At 48.4% G+C, this 17,841-nt stretch overlaps 1 protein-coding gene across 1 annotated transcript in view; it reads left to right on the top strand.

Moving 5' to 3' along the window:
• LOC123053026 (metal tolerance protein C4) overlaps window positions 1-5,531 on the top strand; it is a 12,174-nt gene extending 6,643 nt beyond the window's left edge. The window contains exons 9-13 of the mRNA XM_044476403.1: window positions 2,862-2,963; window positions 3,042-3,114; window positions 4,072-4,139; window positions 5,055-5,115; window positions 5,198-5,531. Of these exons, the coding sequence (XP_044332338.1) occupies window positions 2,862-2,963; window positions 3,042-3,114; window positions 4,072-4,139; window positions 5,055-5,115; window positions 5,198-5,322 (429 nt within the window). The 3' untranslated portion in view covers window positions 5,323-5,531. The remainder of the gene's footprint in view (window positions 1-2,861; window positions 2,964-3,041; window positions 3,115-4,071; window positions 4,140-5,054; window positions 5,116-5,197) is intronic.
• The last annotated feature ends 12,310 nt before the right edge of the window (window positions 5,532-17,841 follow it).

The raw sequence follows: 17,841 nt of genomic DNA, 5'->3' as shown, positions 1-17,841 counted from the left end.
CCGGACAAGAAGTTTGATGAAGAATCCCTTGGTCAGACAAGAAGGCCCAAAAGGTGTTGTTCACATACTCTGTGCCATTGTCAGTCCTGATCACCTGCACCTCCACCCACCTTAAACTGATTCTTCACCAAGGCATGGAAATTCTGAAAACAGCTAAACACCTCATCCTTGTGACGCATCAAATAAATCCAAGTCATACGAGTATAGCAGTCGATAAAGGTAACAAAGTACTTCATTCCATGCATTGGCACAACTGGGCTCTTCCATACATCTGAATGAATAAGCATAAAAGGAGATATGCTCCTAAGCCCCTTACTCACATATGTGGCTCTTGTGTGTTTTGCATATTCGCAAGCATCACATGTCAGCTTGCCCTTGCCTATTCCAAACATAACATCCGGAAATATTCTGCTCATCTTATCAAAAGATACATGTCCCATCCTACAGTGATGGATCATCGCCTGCTTCTCCTTGTCCTCCATGGTCGCAGCACACACCAAGTCCGGCTGCACCTCCTGGTCCATGTACCAGAGCCCCCTACGCCTGGTGCCAGTCCCAACCGTCTGCCTCGTCTGTCGCTCTTCAATCAAGCAACCAAACCTGTCAAGAATCACACGGCAGTCTATTTGATCAATGAGAGCACTCATCGAGACCAAATTGACAGGAAAAGCTGGCACATATAAAACTGAGGATAGGGAGATGCTCGAAGTACATTGTACTGTGCCAACCCCAATGACAGGCTGCTTTGTACCATCGGCAGTTTGTATAGTGCCCTTGTGAGTAGGAGGATGCTTATTGTATGAATCAAACACACTGGATTTATCTGCAACATGCTTAGATGCTCCAGAGTCTAGAACCCATTCTGGACCATTCTCATTAGTGGCAAGAGATGCCTTTTCCGGATTATCTTCATCAGTGGAGGCCCAGTGAGCAGAGTCTCCATAGGCAGCATCATCTACTCCTCTGCCTCTGCATCCTCCAAACTTCATGCGTGATATGAAAGCATGGAGCTCCTCCAACTCAGCCCTCAACTTAATAGTCTGAGCATCCTTCTCACGTGTCACCCCCTCGTCTGTTTTCTTGTCAGCCAGGATTTCCTCCACCTCCCTCTTGAGGCTCTCCAATTCCTTCACCATTTCAGTCTTCTTAGTTTTTGCCACAGACATGTTGTATTTCTCCTCTGCTTCTGCAACCACCTCCAGTCGCTGCCTCTTTCTGTCAGCCTGGATTTCCTCCACCTTCCTCTTGAGGCTCTTCAATTCCTTCACCATTTCAGTCTTCTTATTTCTCCTCTGCTTCTGCAACCACCTCCTTCTCTCCAATCAGCAGAGCAGCAGCAGCCCTCAACACCAATCAGCAGTAGCACCTTCCCTGCAATGCACACCACCAGCAGCAGCAACAGCAGCAGCGCCACAGGTGCAGCTCCACAGCAGCACACAGCACCTCCTCTTCTTTATCTCCCTCAGCAGCACCAGCACCTGCAACCTCCTTCTTGGGCAATCAGCAGCAGCCGCAACTCCAGATGCAGCCACAACAGCAGTCTCCAGCAGCTGTCCTCCTTCCTCCTCCCGCAGCTTCCTTCCCTTCTCTTCCTCCTCAAGAAGCAGCAGCTGCAGAATAGCAGAAACAGCTGCCCAGTCCAACCTAGCAGCAGCAGCCGTTCAGTCCGTATCAACAGCAAACAGCAGCTACAGCTTAACAACACCTCTTCTTCTCCCCTGCTCCCTCCGCAGCACCTCCGCCAGCCACTGGCCCTCCGCCGTCAGCAGCAGCCCCGACGTGCCTTGCGTCGCGTGCTCGCAGCACGTGCACAGCCGCCTATCCTCGAGAGAAAGCAGCGCCGCGCGCACCTCCGCCGGCAGTCCCGCTGGTCCTCTCCAGCGCGCCTCTACCGCCGTGGCCTGCCCCCTTCCCGTCAGCCCTCAGGCCCCTCCGTCACCGGCATCTGATACCATGTTGAATCGTGGGGGGAGTACCTTCAGATGGGGTTCGCTCTCGTGTCTGGTCGCTCGCGTGGGTTCGGTGTCTGTGGCGGCTTGCAGCCTTGCACTCACGGGAGGACTGGGAGCTCCTCTTTCTAGGTCATCACAAGGGCTGGGCCTTGTGGGCTTAAGTGAGATGGGCCAGACAGCCCATACCGGTTCAACAATTACAATGACTGTCGACCAGCTTCAGCCAATTAGGCCCTGTTCGGAACGGAGGAATCGAAAGCATTGTTTTAGAACTAAACAGAGGAAATGAAAAGGAATAGAGATGCAAAACATGGGAAGTGAAAACATTACAGGAAACCACACGATTGGTGTTGCCCGAATTCAGCTGATGTGGGTCCCAAGTTGTTTGTTTGTTTGTGTATGTGGGCCTCAATGTGTAAAGATCAAGTATTTTTTTACAGATGATGTGGGTCCCTGCATGCATGCCTCGGCATCCTTTCCCTTCTACCGCCTCGGCCCTCGCGGAAGAAATGGGAGAGGAGCGGATGTTTGTTTTCCTGTGAAATCGCATGCAAGAAAAACTTTCCGGTGGAACGGTAACGTGGGTTTCCTTCATCCCGAACGCCAAAATAGGCAACACTACCGCAGGATTCGCTTTCCTTTGGTTTTCCTGCACTCTTCCTTCGTCCCGAAAAGGCCCTTAATGTTTTCACTAAATGCTATTGGAACTGAATAAGGGCTTCAAGTATACCCATAATTTTCACACAAATGGTTTCTGCAAAATCCATCGGCCATACTTAAAATGACCACTATATGTTTTCATCTGGGTTATCTTTGCTCTGATGGTTTGTTCAGGGTTTGCATCTGTTTGTTCATTCCTGCCCATGCCTTGTTTCAAAGCAAGATTCACCAATTGTGCTATCTCTGTAGGTTGCGATTTTTCTCATCCAGAGGAACAGGCATGCTTTAATTGGTAGGGCCATTGATGATCATGACATGCAGCGAGTTCTTGAATTTCTGAAATCTGATCCGGTAACTTCCGGATGACTTTATTTCATAGTACAATGCTCAGAAGCTTTGTTATGAAGCTGATGTTATTACATCTTGCAGGTTGTAGATTCTCTTTATGATTGCAAAAGTGAGGTCATTGGGCCAGGGTTCTTTAGATTCAAAGCAGAAATTGGTATAACTCTTATCATGTGCCGTATTCCAGCCTACAATTATTTTAATTTATTGACACTTCTAGTTCATAGTTTTTAGTCTAGCATGTATCTTTTTTGAATTAATAACTATGGAGCACTTCTTTTTTGTTAACCTTGTTGTTTCTATTTGTTGAATTGGCACATTGTTCCTTAGTATATGACGTTTCTTTCTGGAAGTTAATAGTTACAGAGCACTCTTTATAGTTAGCCTTGGTTGTTTCTATTTGATGAATTGAATTTGCTGTAAATGACCGAGTTGATATTATTTATCTGCAATGGATGGCCCTATCATCTATTAACTTTTTAATCTTGAACCTATTGCTTTACAAGCATCTTTCTGTATGGCTATTGTATGACCATTAAGAAGGAACACACTTTAGTGAGCTAACTCCATGAATTTGCAGTTGGCACTAACTCATAATTTACTGTTATGTTACCTGAGGGAATTAATGTCCGACATCCCCACGGGACGATGACTTGCCTGCAAAGGATTTTCCCCTCGGGGTTCGTATGACTTTGCAGTTGGCACTAACTCATAATTTACCGTTATCTTACCTGAGGGAATTAATGTCTGAAATCCCCACGAGACGATGACTTGCCTGCATTTTCCCTTGGGGTTCGTATGAGAGGAAGAGTGTTGTATAGAGTTATGGGTGTGGGGAGAGGCAGTGGGTGGAGTGCCAGTGAATACTAAGAGGGTGCCAAACTACTGCATGTGTATTCATCCGTTATCACGAAATAAAAAACAAGCATTATGGTATGCAAAACATGTATGCATACCAAGGATATTTCAAGGGGTAGCCCTTACAATTCGCTAATTTGTTGACTCTTCCCATCCATATTTGCTAACATGTTGAGCTCATCAATACTCGCTTGTTGAAATTCCTCTTACATTTCTGATCTTGTATTAACAATTTATTGACGTAATCATCCCACAGATTTCAATGGAGTAGTCTTGGTGCAAAATTATCTTGAGAGGACTGGGCGTGGAGTATGGGCAAAGCAGGTGTCTTTTTTACTTTAAAGTAACGTAGTTATTTTGCTCTCTTTTATGAGTATATTGGTATTGCTCCGTTGCCAGGTTAGTGAATAATTGCTAATTTATGTGCCTATTATCTTAAGCTGAAGCAATCACTCAATTTCTTTGTCGAAATTCTAGGTGGTCTTTCTATTGCTCTTCTCGCTAGTATAGTCAAGCTTTGGCTAGAGTGTCAGCAGTCAGTCAGTGATTGATGTTTAGTGGATTGTTCAAGACACCGACTTTAACTTAACATCTACCTTTACTGAGAGTTGTGTAATTAGTATTTCACTCATGCTAACTAGGTGTGATAAAAAATTGAATTAACTGCATGTCCTTGTTGTAAGCTGCGGAAATATCAATTGGAAGCCCTCAATTCAATGCCAATTTTGTGCACTTTGCATAATAGGTCTCAATAATCCTCCCAAAAATACAACGTGTAGATGAGAAAAGGATTTATAATTTTACACTGAAAAGTTTCATCCAAGTTGCTTGGTATCGCAGCATGAGCTGCATCTTTGCACCACCCATCTTTATATCTCTGATTCACACATTTAGACGAGAGGGGGGGTTGCACTAGATGCATTCCTTTCTGAGATGATTGTATTCGAGCAGTTCAAAAAACATGTCCACGTTGTAAGATGGGAAAATTTCAAGTGCAAACTCCCGTATGATGTATAATTGTACTCTCAGCATGTAAGCATCTCAATAATCCTCCATAAAAAGTAAGGTAAGGTATAGATGAAAGGGGGATTTATAGCTAAAGTTTCATCCAAGTAAGTTGGTTTGAAGTATGATGGCTAATATTGGCTATTCCTTTTTCAAACATCCTCTCTTGGTCACCAATCTCAATAGATCATCGATATCATTTCACTATAATTTTTTGTCGATTCGTTTTTACAGTTCCGGGAGGCCTCGTTGAGTAAGGATGATGCGGAGCTACGAAGGGTTATGGCCGAGTATGGTATGCAATATGTTGCTCTAGTCGCAATTTGTATGCTTGTCATTATGGTCTGACAAGCCACACGTTACTGCTGCCTGTACAGGTGAGGGTGTGGTGGATGCTCTGGGATATGAAGTGGATCGGCTGGAGTCAGAGATACAGAAGATTGTGCCTGGAATCAGACATGTTGACATCGAGGCGCACAACCCAGACGGGCTTTCAGTTTAGAGCAGCAATTTTTTTACATTTTTATGGATATATTCGGTTGATTAATCACACTTGCTGATCAACGCCAATCTGATTTGTTCTATGACCTCTGGATACTTTTTATCCCTTGGTAATTCAGGCCATTGTCTCCCATGTAAGAACGAGATGCTTACAGTAATGCCCTAAAGAAAGTCAGTGGGCACATAATCTTGGTGCTCACGTGTTGAATATGTTCTGTGGCACGGCAAAGATAGTGTGCTGTCAAGATTTGTTGCAAAATCAAAGCGTCTCCATCAACCTCCAACCCAACCGCCGATGGGGTGGCAATTAAACACGACCGCATTTGCCACCATATATTTACATGTTCGTTCGCCGCCGCGTTTCAGATGAGCTCGAGTAGCAACTCAAAACAACGGATGCTATTGAACCAATCTATCTATAAGCTGCTCGGAATTTACTGTTCATATGGGTGCATTGCATTTCTGTTCGGAATTAGAGTAACACTTTTGTCCATACATGAGATTTGGAGGTACCGGGAGACGACTTGATGCATTCGCTGTCATGGGTGCTTGAGTTAACATTGGAGAACTGAGTGATGCAATGGCATCGTATGGTAGGAGTGAGTCCAGAACTGAAGTATGGTTAGGCTTAGGTCCGGATTTCTTGTTGGAACTTTGTAACAGAGACCGAGATGGCCTGGTTTGAGTAATACAAATTATTCCCCCGTAAAAAAAGAACTGAGTGTTTGTTAGCAACCCAGGCCCAGTTCTTAGTCCATCAGCATAAGTTCGAATGTTTCCTGGACGCATCAAGCCCAACCAAAAGCGAAGAGCCCTCTTCCTCCCAAAAGATCGGCATAAAGGGAGGATGGATACTCTTCCTTATAAAGGGGGTCTAAGCCTAGAAAGCGGCTATTCTACACACGGGCTCATCTACACCCAAGTGTGAACAGTAAAATAAAAGATAATGGCAAAAAATTCAAAAAAATCTGATTTTTTTTGTGATTCAAGATGCACAAATGTGTGATGTTCGTGCAAAATTTCAGCTTGTTTGGACATTCAAAGAGCTCGTCGCAAAAAAGACAAATTTTAGGTGTATGAGAAACTTTTGAAAACAACACTGTTCACACCGGATTTTGTATTTTTTGACACGAGCTTCTTGAATGTCCAAACAAGCTGAAATTTTGCACCAACATCACACGTTTGCTCATCTTGCAACATAATTTTTTTTAGAATTGTTTGAATTTTTCTGCTCTTTCTTTAGATTTTACTGTTCACCGGGTGTAGATGAGCCCGGGCACCGAATTAAATTTTCGGTCTAGCCTCGCCATATTGTCAGCGCTTATAAACCCATGCCGTTCAGACTAGAAAACGTAGGTTCTATCTATCAACACGCCATGCAGGGGGCATTCCACAGGCAGAAGAAAATAATATAGACGTATACATAGATGTCGTGGAATTGTCACGGCAGATGTCCTCGAGCTAGGACTTAGTCGTGGAGCCATCGCTACTAGGAAGCTTGAAGGGGTTAAGCGGGACAAGGAATACGAGGGTTTATACTGGTTCGGCCCCTTACGGTGAAGGTAAAAGCCTACGTCCAGTTTGCGGTGGTATTGATTAGGGTTTCGATGACCAGGGAGCTTAACTGCTATGCCTGGCTTTCGTCGAGATTGTTCTTCTCTCTAAGCCGCTGCCGGGTCGTCCCTTTATATAGGGAGGCTGACGCCCTGCGGCTCTCAGAGTCCCGGCCGGCTCATAAGAGTGTCCGGCTCGGACTCTTAACTATTCTTGCCTTACACTACAGGTTCTACCATAATAATGATTGTAACTACGGGCCTTAAACCATATCCGGGTCTTAAGCCCATCTTCGGCCCACCGTCTTTAAGCTTGGCGTCGGGCTTCTGGCAATGACCATTAGAGTAACCCGGCCCCTCCTGGCGGGTGACTCTAAGGTCTATATCCTCAACATTAGGCCCCAGATTGATTTGAGCCGGCTCATGTCAATCTTCAATCCTTTCGACAGAAAATCGCCGGCTTACAATTGTGTGAAGACCATAACCCGGCGTGACGTCATCCTCTGGACTCCGGATAATCCGCCGTGACGTCATCTTCCATTAAGCCCGTTTTTTACTCCGCCAGATCCGCAACGGATCTTTACCTTTACTGTCATCCCGAAAATCGAGGCGTTTCGTGAGGAGATAACCACGCCGTGGACTCCTTGATTCTCGCGCCCACTTATGAGCTCGCCCTTATAAATAGGCCGGCCCGACGGGCTTCTCCGCCACCCTTCTTCCTCCTCGCGCCACTGCTCCTCTACTCGAGCTCGAACTCTGCCGCCGCCGCCTCGCTCCCGGTCTTCGTCAACCTCGGCCGCTGCATCACCCTGACTCGGTCCAGACAAACGGCGGCAACCTCCGCTCCTCTTCAGCATCGGTGAGTCCTTGCTACTCCATAGGGCAGATCCGCACTAGGGCTTCATAGTTCTCCTCTGTTTTTCGTAGTTCCTCGCGGCCCGCAATAGATTTGAATTTTACTGCCTCTTTTTGATCTTAGCATAGGGTAGAACTAGTGCGGTGGCTGTTTAGCATTCATCTCAAATCCAAGTAAGCCTCGTTTTACTGCATAAGAGCCTTGTTCGAGCTTAAGAACTTCTTCACGTCCGTTTCTAGGTCTAGAAACTTTTCTTTTGCCCGACCATTTTGATCCAAAATAGTTACTGCAATGTGTGAAACCTGTTTTACCACACTTAGTAAAAAACTGCAATCATTGAATCACGACGGTTTACATTTCCGGCTTAAAGAAACCACACGCCATAGAACCTTCCGGCTTAAAGAAAACCATGCTCCGTAGAATCCTCCGGCTTAGCTGTGATAAGGCCGTAGACAATCAAATTACTCTTAATACCCCCGCGGCTTAAATAACCCGCTGTACTTAGGTATATACCATTAGTCCCCTTCACAAGCCGCCACCTTGACTTTGAACTGTAGATTTCCTCCGGCTTATAATTAATCCGGACGTTTTCCTTTTTGTCATAGATTGCCGACTTTCACCATGCCTCCCAAAGCTCCCAAAGCCTCCATCACTTGCAACTGGATGAGGTCCAATGTCACCAGTGAGACACTAGCAGATTTTGTCAAGTCTGGATATCTGCCCAAGAAGGACGTCATGTCCTACCGTGCCCCTGACCCGTCAGAAGAGAGACCACAACCAAAGGACAGGGAGGTAGTGATTTTTGCGGATCATATGAGCCGGGGCTTCGCACCGCCCGGCTCAAAGTTTTTTAGAGACGTTCTAAACTTCTTCGACCTGCGGCCTCAGGACATAGGACCCAACTCAGTGTCCAACATCTGCAACTTCCAAGTATTCTGCGAGGTTTACCTTGGAGAAGAACCTAGTCTGCTGCTCTTCAGAGAGCTTTTTTACTTGAACCGTCAGAATGAGTGCGCCAATGGGCCAAGTCTGGAGTTAGGTGGCATCTCCATCCAGCGGCGAAGGGACTGCCTTTTCCCATACGCAGAGCCGCCAAGCCACCCCAAAGATTGGAATCTGACGTGGTTCTACTGCCAAGACACGTCGCCGGCTGATGAAAGTCCGTTGCCCGGCTTTCGCCCCTCTCGTCTGGAGTCAACACACCCACTGTCTGACAAGCTGACGCAAGCGGAGCGCCAGCCTCTACTCCCCACCATAAACAAGATCAAGGCTCTTTTGGGCAATGGTCTCAACGGAATCGATCTGGTCCGGGTCTGGATCTCCTGGCGGGTGATCCCATTAAGCCGTCGCCCCGGCTTAATGTGCGAGTACACAGGACGAAAGGATGACCCCCAGAGACACAGCCGCAACGATCTTCCAGAAGATGTTGCAGAGGAGATGACCAAGGCTCTCTTGAACGAGAGCCTGGCAGACTGCGGGAGGATCGGGTTAGCCCCCTTCTGCAAGACCAACCCAGCCCCAGCGGTAAGCCACTGCTTTAAACATTTTGTCTTTGACCATAGATAACCTTCATCTGGATCTTCAAGAAATCATCATTGTATTTTTCAGGCTGACGACAAGTTCTGGCGGGTCAAGTATGACCATGACGCGGCCAAGAAGGCCAGAAAGGCGAAGAGAGCCGCCAAGAAAGCCGCCCCCCGTAAGAAGGGAAGTAGGCCCACTGCTTCGGAGCTATTGCAGCTAAGTGACAGCTCCGAGTCTGAGGTAATTCCTAGACTTGTAAGCTCTTGTTATACTTGTTGTTTTAGCTCTGTCCGCCTTATCAATGCTGTTTATCAACAGGAGGACACCGGAGCCAGTAACCCGGTGGTTGAAGAGGTAACAATACTTTCCTCCGACTCGGAGCCCTTGCCACGGCTGAAAACCCGAAGAGTAGCCCGGAAAGTAAGATTTTCCCATCCTTTAGCTTACCAAGATCCTCAATTTATTTTGAAGCGACAGGTTCATGAGAGCCGGCGGCATACCCGGACCAACAAGGACACTGACCTCTCCTCCGGGTTACCTGATGCATCAAGGAAACGCCGGACCGAGGTGACCACAAAATTGTACCCTTTTCATCCTTTTGCGGGTGTTATACGCCAACCGCTTAATTCCTCTGACTCAAATTATCAGGAGACTTCCCATTCTTCTGGCGATTCTATGTAGTCGAATCTGCCAACTTTCAAGACCGTGCCCGGGTAATGATAACCATCTCATGTTGTTCTAATCTTTGCTCATACTTTTTGTACTAACCTTTGTTGTTCTTTTAGTGCCCAGGCAAAGCTCACCAAGAGGGCGAAGAAAACCAAGTCGGCCGGAGAGCCGGATTTGCCTGAACCGGAGGTGACGGTTCAAGAACCGCCAGCTGCCTCCGCCCCCGAAGCCACCGCTCCAATCGACAAGGCACCTGTAGAAGCTTCTGCTGACCCGGAGGCCTCCGGCTCGGCTCAGCCAACAAATGACCCGGACGTGGAAATCACCCGGACGGAATTTGTTGAGCCGGGGAGGCCTACGGCACTGGCCAAGTGCTTTGCCAAGGGGGAAGTACTGCAGCCCCACCGGGTCAGTCTGGATCTAACTGACTATGCCAACCTGAGCATCGGAGAGCTCGTCTCCGGCTACATCAACCAAGTACAGAAGAGCCGGGACGCAGAGGTTGCCATGGTGACCCAGATCCAGCAGAAATCTGAGGTATTATCCTTCTGTTCTCTTACTTACTGCGTAGTTACTTTTACCATGCTAGACCTCAAGTCAACGACTTATGATTGAATATGTTGTAGACTGAAGTTCCGGCTTAGCCAATTAAACCGGTAATTTGTAGATAAGAACCTTCGATACACATTAGCCCCCAAGTGCCAAGTGTCTTTGCTTGGAAAACACTTGGGACTTGAAATTTGTATAGTAACTGTTCATGCCATAACCCGGACATTTATACAGGCTGTTGGCAAGAAGCTTGAGACTGACCTTGCCGATCTTAAGAACCGGCTGAAGATGCAAGAGATGGAGACCCGGAAGGCAAATGCCAAGTTCGTGTCCAGCATCGCCTCACAAGAGAAGCTGAAGACAGAGTTTGATGCTGAACGAAAAGCGTGGGCCGAAGAAAAGGCCGCATTGGTGAACCGGGCTGATCAGGCGGAGAGGGCCCTGTCAGAGAAGACGGCCAAACTCTCCGGCTTAAAGCGCCAAGTGTCTCAAATGGTTGCTGCAATCTTCGGTAAGTCATCCGCCGGCTTTTATTCAGTTTACAATTTTAATGCCTCATAACTCACCCTGGTCGGCGGCTTGTCCTGCTCTATGAAACAGGTTCCAGAAGTGCCAACCTCAACCAGAGTGTGGTAACCAAGCTAAAGGCTGTGTACACCCTGGTGGAGCAACTCTACACCGGGTCACAACGTGCCTTAGCTGTGGTAGCCTTATCCAACGAGGTGCCGACTCACTTGGCGGAGGTTCTTCGTCAGCTCGCCGTCCTCCCGCAACGTATCCAAGAGCTGCGACGGGCCTCTGCGAGATCCGGAGCGATCGCCGCGCTGAGCCGGGCCAAGGCTTTCCTGCCGGAGCTAGACCCGGCAGACATCGCCCTCGGCTATCCAAGTCTGAAGGAAGATGGCACGGCTTTCGACCAAAAAGACTTCGCCGCCTGCATGAAGATCGTGCGCCCGGTGGCAACTCTTATTGGAAACGACATGGATCTGACCAAGTACCAGCCGGGTTATAATGCGGAAAATCAGAGGATTCCAACCCCTCGCTATGAAGCTCTGAGTTTAATTCCGCCAGCTCGTCAGCACACCTTTGCCCCGGAGATTGACCCGGCCGGGTTAATTGACGAGGAAGCCCAATTCGAAGCACTGAGCGGCATCGACTGGAAGTCGTCGACTTTCCAGACCTTGGGGACAGCCGGAGGAGAAGAAAGAGATGAGCCGGAGACTTCCACCCAGCAAGCGTCTTAACTTCTGCAGCCGGCTTACCAAACAATGCTCCACCCTTTTGGACTCGATGAGTCTTGTAATAGAGTAGGTGCAACATTTTATCTTTGCCGTGCCATCGTGCACATATTGAATGCTGAAGTCTATTGAAGTTGTCTCTTGATATTTCTCCGGGTCATTCATTCTCCTTAGTCTCAAATAATTGACTTGAACTATCCTGCATAAAAGGACAAATCGCAAGTCTCTAGGCGGCTTACCGCGCTGAGATTCATCGGTTTTAGATATATAACCCGGATATGAATCAAAAAGATTGACCCTTAATTATGTCTTTAATATAGCCGTGATAACACACTTAGCGGCCTGCCAGCGTATTTCCGGTTTAGATAACCCGAGTAATAAGGTTGGTACCTTAACTCCGGTGTATCTGTTTTAATGACACCTATTGTATTGAACCAACACTGGAAATCAAAATTTAAACCGGCCAAGCGAGACCTGACTGTACACACTTTGACATAATCAGAGAAAACTTGTTATAAAGCAGAAGAACTTGGGGGCTTCCGGTTCGAATTCGACCAGAGACCCGGCCCAAAGGGGTTAAGCTAAGATTCGGATATGATCATATAGCCCCCAGTGGGTGTGGCGATGCCAATCAAGAGGGTACCGACAGCTATGTTCTCTTTGGTTCAAATACGACCCATGTTTGAACAGGAAGCCCCCAAGTGATTTTAAGAATTGTTTAACGACGCTGATTCGAATACGATCCACGTCGGTTCTCAAAGGGGTTAAACTATGATTCAAATATGATCAGAGAAATCCTCCCAATGAGCTCGGCACTTTGCCAATCAAATGGGTATCGACAGCTATGTTCTCTTTGGTTCGAATACGACCCATGTTTGAACAGGAAGCCCCCACGTGACCTTATTACCTGCGGCTAGATTCGAATACGATCATAAGCCGGATCCTCCTTCAAGTTACCATGTTGATCTTGCAAAGAAAGCACATGCACATTTGGAGGAGAAAAAGGACAGAGGTCCTGCTTTATTGCTTTATCATAATATATACATGGCTGAGAGAAATATGTACATTATGAGAGCCGGTGGCTCAAGTGTAGTAAGGCCGAAGCTGAGCTATGTTCCACGGCCGACGGGTCTCTTCTTCCGACTTACGTGAATCTTTGTGCTCCCGGACGTCAATGAGGTAATATGACCCGTTGTGTAAGTTCTTGCTGACCACAAAGGGCCTTTCCCAAGGCGGGGATAGTTTGTGCGCATCAGTTTGATCTTGGATAAGCCGGAGCACGAGATCCCCTTCCTGGAAGACCCGGGATTTAACCCGGCGGCTATGATAACGGCGCAGGTCTTGTTGGTAAATCGCTGAACGGGTTGCTGCCACATCACGTTGTTCGTCCAGCAAGTCAAGAGCATCTTGGCGCGCCTGCTCATTATCCGCCTCAACATAAGCCGCCACTCGAGGTGAGTCATGACGGATGTCACTGGGGAGGACTGCTTCTGCCCCGTAAACCATGAAGAAAGGTGTAAAACCTGTAGACCTGTTAGGAGTAGTGTTGATGCTCCATAACACGGATGGCAACTCCTCCACCCAACAACCCGGCGTCCGTTGCAAAGGGACCAAAAGCCGGGGCTTGATGCCCTTCAGAATCTCCTAATTAGCTCGCTCAGCTTGACCATTGGATTGAGGATGAGCTACTGAGGAAACATCAAGTCGGATATGCTCTCGTTGACAAAATTCTTCCATGGCGCCTTTGGAGAGATTGGTGCCATTGTCAGTGATAATGCTGTGCGGAAAGCCAAAGCGAAAGATCACCTTTTCATAAACTGAACCGCCGTGGCTGCATCACACTTGCTAACGGGCTCCGCTTCAACCCACTTGGTAAACTTGTCAACTGCCACCAAAAGGTGGGTCTTCTTATCCTTGGACCTTTTGAAGGGCCCAACCATATCAAGCCCCCAGACCGCAAAGGGCCAAGTAATTGGGATCATCCTCAGCTCTTGAGCCGGTATATGAGCCCGTCGCGAGAACCTTTGGCAACCATCACACTTACTGACCAAGTCCTCTGCATCAGCATGAGCCGTCAACCAATAAAAGCCATGACGAAAAGCCTTGGCCACAAGAGACTTTGAGCCGGCGTGATGGCCACAATCCCCTTCATGGATTTCACGCAAGATTTCTTGACCTTCCTCAGGGGAAACACAACGCTGAAACGCCCCCGTAACACTGCGGTGATGCAATTCCCCATTGATAACAATCATTGACTTAGCCCGCCGGGTTATTTGCCTGGCCAAAGTTTCATCCTCAGGCAACTCGCCCCGGGTCATGTAAGCCAGATATGGCATTGTCCAGTCTGGTATGATATGGAGAGCCACCACCAGTCGTGCCTCCGGGTCAGGGACAGCCAAGTCTTCCTCTGTAGGCAACTTAACAGAAGGGCTATACAGGACGTCCAGGAAAGTGTTAGGCGGCACCGGTTTTCGCTGAGAGCCCAGCCGGCTTAAAGCATCCGCCGCCTCGTTCTTCCTGCGGTCGATGTGTTCCACTTGGTAACCCTGAAAATGCCCAGCAATGGCATCAACCTCGCGGCGATAAGCCGCCATGAGAGGGTCCTTGGAATCCCACTTTCCTGATACTTGTTGAGCCACCAAGTCTGAGTCGCCGAAGCACCTTACCCGGCTTAAGCTCATCTCTTTAGCCATCCGAAGACCATGGAGCAAGGCCTCGTACTCAGCCGCGTTGTTAGTACAAGGAAACAGCAACTGTAGCACATAATGGAACTTGTCACCTTTAGGGGAAGCTAACACAACTCCGGCCCCCGAGCCCTCCAACTGCCTGGACCCATCAAAGTGAATAGTCCAATATGTGTTATCCGGCTTCTGCTCGGGCACCTGTGACTCTGTCCAGTCATTGATGAAATCCACCAAGGCCTGAGATTTAACAGCAGTGCGTGGCACGTATTTGAGACCATGAGGTCCAAGTTCTATAGCCCACTTAGCTACTCTCCCTGTGGCCTCTCTGTTTCGAATGATATCACCAAGAGGGGCAGAGCTGACTACGGTGATGGGATGACCCTGAAAGTAATGCTTAAGTTTCCAGCTTGCCATGAATACACCATACACAAGCTTCTGCCAATGCGGATACCGCTGCTTGGACTCAATGAGCACTTCGCTGACATAATAAACCGGCCGCTGAACCGGATGCTCCTTACCCTCCTCCTTGCGCTCCACCACAATAGCCACACTGACGGCTCGTGTGTTCGCCGCTACGTACAATAATAAGGGCTCCTTGTCAACCGGAGCAGCAAGGACTGGAGGCTCTGCCAGCTGCTTCTTCAAATCCTCAAAGGCAGTATTAGCTGCATCATTCCAGACAAAGTTCTCAGTCTTCTTCATCAACTGATATAATGGCATGGCCTTCTCACCCAGACGGCTTATAAACCGGCTTAACGCAGCGATGCGACCCGCCAAGCCCTGAACGTCATTTATACACGCCGGCTTAGCCAGGGAGGTGATGGCCTTGATCTTCTCTGGGTTAGCTTCAATGCCTCTGTTAGAAACCAAAAAACCCAAGAGTTTGCCTGCAGGAACACCGAAGACACACTTGGCCGGGTTAAGCATCATCTTGTAGACCCGGAGATTATCAAAGGTTTCTCTCAAATCATCTATCAGGGTTTCCTCCTTTATGGACTTAACCACAATATCGTCCACATAAGCATGAACATTGCGCCCAATCTGTTTATGAAGACAGTTCTGCACGCAACGCTGATAAGTCGCCTGTGCACACTTGAGTCCAAAAGGCATGGACACATAGCAGAAGGCTCCAAAGGGAGTGATGAATGCCGTCTTCTCCTGGTCCTTAACCGCCATTTTAATCTGATGATATCCGGAATAAGCGTCCAGGAAACCTAAACGCGCACAACCGGCCGTAGCATCAATAATTTGATCAATATGGGGAAGGGCGAAAGGATCAGCCGGACACGTTTTGTTCAAGTCCGTGTAGTCCACACACATCCGCCAAGTGCCGTTCTTCTTGAGTACGAGCACCGGGTTAGCTAACCACTCTGGGTGAAAGACTTCAACAATAAACCCGGCCGCCAAGAGCCGGGCCACCTCTTCACCAATAGCTTTCCGCCTCTCTTCATTAAACCGCCGAAGGAACTGTCTGACCGGCTTAAATTTCGGATCAACATTGAGAGTGTGCTCAGCGAGTTACCTAGGTACACCCGGCATGTCAGAAGGTTTCCATGCGAAGATGTCCCTATTCTCACGGATGAACTCGATGAGCGCGCCTTCCTATTTCGGATCCAAATTTGCTCTGATGCTAAACTGCTGAGATGAATCTCCTGGGACAAAATCAACGAGCTTAGTTTCATCAGCCGACTTAAATTTCATCGCCGGCTCATTTTCCGTAGTCGGCTTTTTCAGAGAGGTCATGTCTGTTGGGTCAACATTATCTTTGTAAAACTTCAACTCCTCTGTTGCACAAACAGATTCTGCATAAGCCGCATCGCCTTCCTCACATTCCAAGGCCACCTTCCGGCTGCCGTGAACTGTAATGGTCCCATTGTGACCTGGCATCTTGAGCTGTAAGTACACATAACACGGCCGTGCCATGAACTTGGCGTAAGCCGGCCGTCCAAATATAGCATGGTACGGGCTTCTTATCTTGACCACCTCAAAGGTCAATTTCTCCACCCTGTAGTTGTTCTCATCTCCAAAGGCCACTTCCAATTCAATCTTGCCGACCGGATAAGCCGACTTACCCGGTACCACACCGTGGAAAATAGTGTTGGACTGGCTGAGGTTTTTATCAATCAACCCCATACGACGGAAAGTCTCATAATAGAGGATGTTGATGCTGCTGCCTCCATCCATGAGCACCTTAGTGAACTTATATCCTCCCACCTGAGGAGCCATTACTAAGGCCAAGTGACCCGGATTATCCACCCGGGGAGGGTGATCCTCCCTACTCCACACTATAGGCTGTTCAGACCACCGCAAGTAGCGTGGAACCGCTGGCTCAACGGCATTTACTGCCCTCTTATGAAGCTTCTGATCTCGTTTACATAGACTGGTGGTAAACACATGATACTGTCCCCCGCTAAGCTGCTTTGGATTGGTCTGATAACCCCCCTGCTGCTGCTGATGACCCTGGCTAGACTGCTGATTAAAGCCCCCTTGACCGTTCTGAGGATAGAATTTGAGCCGCCGCCCGGGCCATGAAAACCGCCGGCGCCTGAGCCGCCGCCCAGGACATTGTAGTTCTTAAATGCCTTCATGATTGCACAATCCTTCCATAGATGAGTCGCTGGCTTCTCTCTAGAGCGATGCCTTGGACAAGGCTCATTCAACAGCTGCTCCAGTGTTGGTCCTGACCCGCCGCCTCGGGGAGGGGGCCTCCCCTTGCGTCGCTGGTTATTGCCTTGTGCGCTGGCGTTGGCTACAAACTCTAGGCTGCCGTCTGCCTTGCGCTTGCCTCCTCCTTGGTTCCCCGGGTTATGCTGAGGACCCTTGCCATTGCCATTCTTCTTTCCCTTCCCTGTCCTTTCCTCATCTGAAGGGGGATCCTTGGTACCATCAGAATCGGCGTACTTGACAAGAGCCGCCATTAGTGTGCCCATGTCACTGCAGTCGCGCTTAAGCCGCCCGAGTTTCATCTTCAGGGGCACAAAACGACAATTCTGCTCCAGCATTAAAACTGCTGAGCCGGCATCCATCTTGTCTGACGAGTGTATGATCTCCTTAACCCGGCGAACCCAATGTGTCGTAGACTCACCCTCCTGCTGCTTACAGTTAGTCAAATCCACAATTGACATAGACTGCCTACAGGTATCTTTGAAGTTTTGGATGAACCGAGCTTTCAGCTCAGCCCAAGACCCGACGGAATTCGGTGGTAGCCCTTTTAACCAAGTGCGGGCAGTCCCATCCAACATCATGGTGAAGTACTTGGCCATTGCCGCCTCACTGACCTCCAGTAGCTCCATGGCCATCTCATAACTCTCGATCCAGGCTACGGGTTGTAAGTCAGCCGTGTAGTTGGGCACCTTCCTAGGGCCTTTGAAGTCCTTGGGTAAACGTTCATTGCAGATAGCCGGCACTAAACAGGGGACACCTCCCATCCTGGTAGGGATACCCACG

Source organism: Triticum aestivum, chromosome 2D (assembly GCF_018294505.1).
Source record: "Triticum aestivum cultivar Chinese Spring chromosome 2D, IWGSC CS RefSeq v2.1, whole genome shotgun sequence".
NCBI classification, from domain to species: domain Eukaryota; kingdom Viridiplantae; phylum Streptophyta; class Magnoliopsida; order Poales; family Poaceae; genus Triticum; species Triticum aestivum.
Note: the sequence above shows the minus strand (reverse complement) of the source record. Positions and strands in the feature narration are given on the sequence as shown.